Below are 969 nucleotides of genomic sequence, written 5' to 3' on the forward strand. Positions count from 1 at the left end.
ATCTCCTGACCTCGTGATCCGCCCGTCTTGGCCTCCCAAAGTGTTGGGATTACAGGCTTGAGCCACCGCGCCCGGCCAGAAGTATTCATATTAGACAGATATAATTGTCTTCCTGAAAGAGTCCAGTAGAAACAGCTGAAAAGTTTTTAGAGCTCAAGAGTCAGTAAGAGGATCTGATAAGAAGAGGTAGAAGCCACTTGCCTTCTTCCTTACCAGAAGTTTCCTACCTGAGAATAAAATTACGAAAGAGATCCTTTCAAAACAGCAACAAAATCTGTTACTACCCAGCAGAACAAAAGAACTTAAATGTGACACTAATAGAAAGAAAACAAAAACTTCCTTGAAGATTATTTAAAAGAGACTCAAATTGTGGACATGTTAAGGTGATTCCTTCCTATTAACCTGTACATTTAATGCACTTTGAATCAAAATTCCAGTGGGATTTCCTTTTCTTGGGGTGGGCAGTGGACTTGATAGATACAGCTTGAAGCTCATTCATGAGAGTGATTTTGAACCCGCTGCCCGGAAGTCTAGGAAAAGCTGCTCTAGTATTCTCAGGAAATTTGGTTCTGAATCCTGAACCGTTGCATCCAGGGACTCAGCAGACAGTAAGCAAATCCGCAGCTCTCACTTAGAAAACAGCGCACTGGGGCGGTCAGAGTCGGAACAGGCCATGTTTCATGTTTTCATAAACGTTTCCCCGATTTCCTCCCACTGAAGTGCTGCTGGGCCACCGCTCTCGGAGGACGACAAGCTGCAGGGTACAGCCTCCCACATGCCTGAGGGCTTTGATCCAACGGGACCTGCTGGGCTCGGGAGGCCAACCCCTGGCCTTTCCCAGGGACCAGGGAAGGAAACCTTGGAGAGTGCTCTCATCGCCCTCGACTCGGAAAAGTAAGACCTGATGTGTGATTGCAGAGATGTCTCAGGGCCTGTTTTAATCTGCACCCCGTGTTTTTCCCCATGGCG

The 969-nt window shown here is 47.2% G+C and overlaps 1 protein-coding gene across 1 annotated transcript in view; it reads left to right on the forward strand.

Annotated features, from left to right (window-relative positions):
• The window catches only part of EHMT1 (euchromatic histone-lysine N-methyltransferase 1), a 184,275-nt gene that overhangs the window by 121,254 nt on the left and 62,052 nt on the right, over positions 1-969 (forward strand). The window contains exon 13 of the mRNA XM_011985185.1: positions 721-894. Within this exon, the coding sequence (XP_011840575.1) occupies positions 721-894 (174 nt within the window). The remainder of the gene's footprint in view (positions 1-720; positions 895-969) is intronic.

The sequence above is a fragment of the Mandrillus leucophaeus genome, unplaced genomic scaffold, assembly GCF_000951045.1.
Source record: "Mandrillus leucophaeus isolate KB7577 unplaced genomic scaffold, Mleu.le_1.0 Scaffold28, whole genome shotgun sequence".
Lineage (NCBI taxonomy): Eukaryota > Metazoa > Chordata > Mammalia > Primates > Cercopithecidae > Mandrillus > Mandrillus leucophaeus.